The sequence below is a fragment of the Cherax quadricarinatus genome, unplaced genomic scaffold, assembly GCF_038502225.1.
Source record: "Cherax quadricarinatus isolate ZL_2023a unplaced genomic scaffold, ASM3850222v1 Contig341, whole genome shotgun sequence".
NCBI lineage: Eukaryota > Metazoa > Arthropoda > Malacostraca > Decapoda > Parastacidae > Cherax > Cherax quadricarinatus.
The window spans coordinates 14442-16442 of NW_027195367.1; the positions used below are offsets into that span (position 1 = coordinate 14442).

General features: G+C 39.1%; 1 protein-coding gene across 1 annotated transcript; it reads right to left on the reverse strand.

Moving 5' to 3' along the window:
- Positions 1-222: 222 nt before the first annotated feature.
- On the reverse strand, positions 223-1664 carry LOC128700924 (uncharacterized). Its single transcript, XM_070080357.1, has 3 exons — positions 1237-1664; positions 833-978; positions 223-738 (listed from the first exon to the last, which is right to left on the reverse strand). The coding sequence occupies exons 1-3, from the start codon at positions 1265-1267 to the stop codon at positions 337-339; spliced, it is 579 nt and encodes a 192-aa protein (XP_069936458.1). The 5' UTR covers positions 1268-1664; the 3' UTR covers positions 223-336.
- Between the last annotated feature and the right edge of the window lie 337 nt (positions 1665-2001).

Below are 2001 nucleotides of genomic sequence, written 5' to 3' on the forward strand. Positions count from 1 at the left end.
TTCTTGCCAGCTGCTAGATCTTTCCAGGTGGGGGAGGCTTAAAGCAGTGAGAAAGGCCATCTAGGGAAGACCTTTGTGCTGATAGAGCTCTTATAGGAACTTTGACATATACATTTTCCTCTTACCCACTCTCAGATGGGGAGAGGCTTAAGTGGTGCGATATTGTTTATATATATATATATATGTTTAGACTAGAGAAGATAGTAATATATAGTTATATGTAAATAAAAATCAGAGTTTGTCAATATTTTTATTAATTCACATACAAAAGGGCAAAAAAGCTGTGCAAAGTTTTTTAGCGCGAGCAAAGGGGCGAAACTGTGCGAGTTTTACTGGTTAGACTGAATGACTGCGCTCCTCCTGTTCACTTTCTGTAAGATTGATAACCTCCCGCTCGAAAATGATTTCCTTTTCAGGTACATCATTATCTGCCTTTACTGCGGTCTTTACCCCTTCTGCTGGCTTTACTGCGTCTCCAGCATTTACTCTCACGTCGGAGGTTTTCCCTTCCTTCTCCGACTGACCGTCAGGGTGCGCTTCAAGGTCGCCAGTTTGTTCAGCACCTGCTGCGGCAGTGACCTCAACAGAGTCATCAGATTGAGCAGTGAGCGTAGAGAGGTCCACAACGAGGTCATCAGACTGACATGAGGGAAGGCTCTGCGTTTCATCGTTGTCGAGATCTGGTTCTTTCTTCATAGGCTCCTCTATATCAGATGAACTGATCCCATCTTCCACAGGCTGTAAGTCATAAAGAGAACATATTTATCACTTTCAAATAAAGGAGTGGGACTCATCTCCAATCTACCAAAGGAGGGAACATAGAAAGACATACCCTTTCCTGAGGAAGTCTATGTTTGCGTTTCCTGCTATCATCACAATGACACCGCTTTAGGAGTTTGAAGCCGGCGTGTTCCTTCCCTTCCAATCTACCAGCCGATAAAATCAAAACTTTACAAATTCTGACTGGCCCAGTGAAAACTGTTGAAGAAAAAAAAAAGGAGACTCAACTTTAAAATTATTATAAGTCTCTTGCGCTCGTTTGTTTCGTTAATATTCAAAGAGAAGTATCCAATCTACCAGCCGATAAAAATCAAAAACTTTACAAATTCTGACTGGTGCAGTGAAAACTGTTGAAAAAAGAGACTCAACTTTAAAAATTATTATAAGTCTCTTGCGCTCGTTTGTTTCGTTAATATTCAAAGAGAAGTTTTTAGCAAAATAAAATGTCTCGCTTACCAGAATCGAGAATGCCTGCTTCCTTCGCCATGATGAGAGTAAAAGGCTATGGAGAGGTCAGCCTCTATCTTTTGCGGGGAAGACAGCTTCAGCGGGCTCTTATATACAGCTCAGAGAGGGCCTTACCAGCCAGGAGGGGTATTTGGGGGATACTCTCGTCAGAGGTGACCTTCCTCACAGAGGGAAGCACAAAGATAACCTTGACTTAGGCAAAATGTTTTTTCACAAGGAGGTAACATTTTAAAATTCTCTCTAGCATATGCTATCACTAATCTGTCATTGATAAAAAGCGATTTTTCCGAGAAATTTTTTTTAAAAAAATATAAAGCTCTTTCTAATCCCACAAGGCTTGCTTTATGAATAAACATCATAACATATAGACCGCAAGTGAGTGAAAAATCACTTTGTGTTCTGCCAGATAAACGATATAAATATTTAATTTTATTTAGTTTAAAATTTTTTTTTAAATTTATGCCATAATTCTCTGGTTTTTTCCCGTAACTGTCAAAGAAGAAGGATAGACTATTTTTCTTGTCCAAGAGAAGAGAAAAAAAATGACCCATTACTTTTGAACTGTACGAAGGACGAATATTACTTACAAGCACTATGGGCCTGTCTGAGGGATAGTCATCTAATCTTATTTGCTGTAGAGCGTCTATAGTGAAACAGCCAATATATGTGACTTTATTTCCTAGGGCGGGAATTAAACTATTATTTATTTCTGCGCAATTCATTTTTTATTTATGCTCGCACATCACAATGAAC

Bases quoted from the DNA above. Each gene is read 5' to 3' on its own strand.
- LOC128700924 (XM_070080357.1), bottom strand. From the start codon at position 1,267: ATGGCGAAGGAAGCAGGCATTCTCGATTCTG. The intron at 979-1,236 runs GTAAGCGAGACA...TTTCTTCAACAG, and splicing joins AGCAGGCATTCTCGATTCTG to TTTTCACTGGGCCAGTCAGA. The intron at 739-832 runs GTATGTCTTTCT...TATGACTTACAG, and splicing joins ATAGACTTCCTCAGGAAAGG to CCTGTGGAAGATGGGATCAG.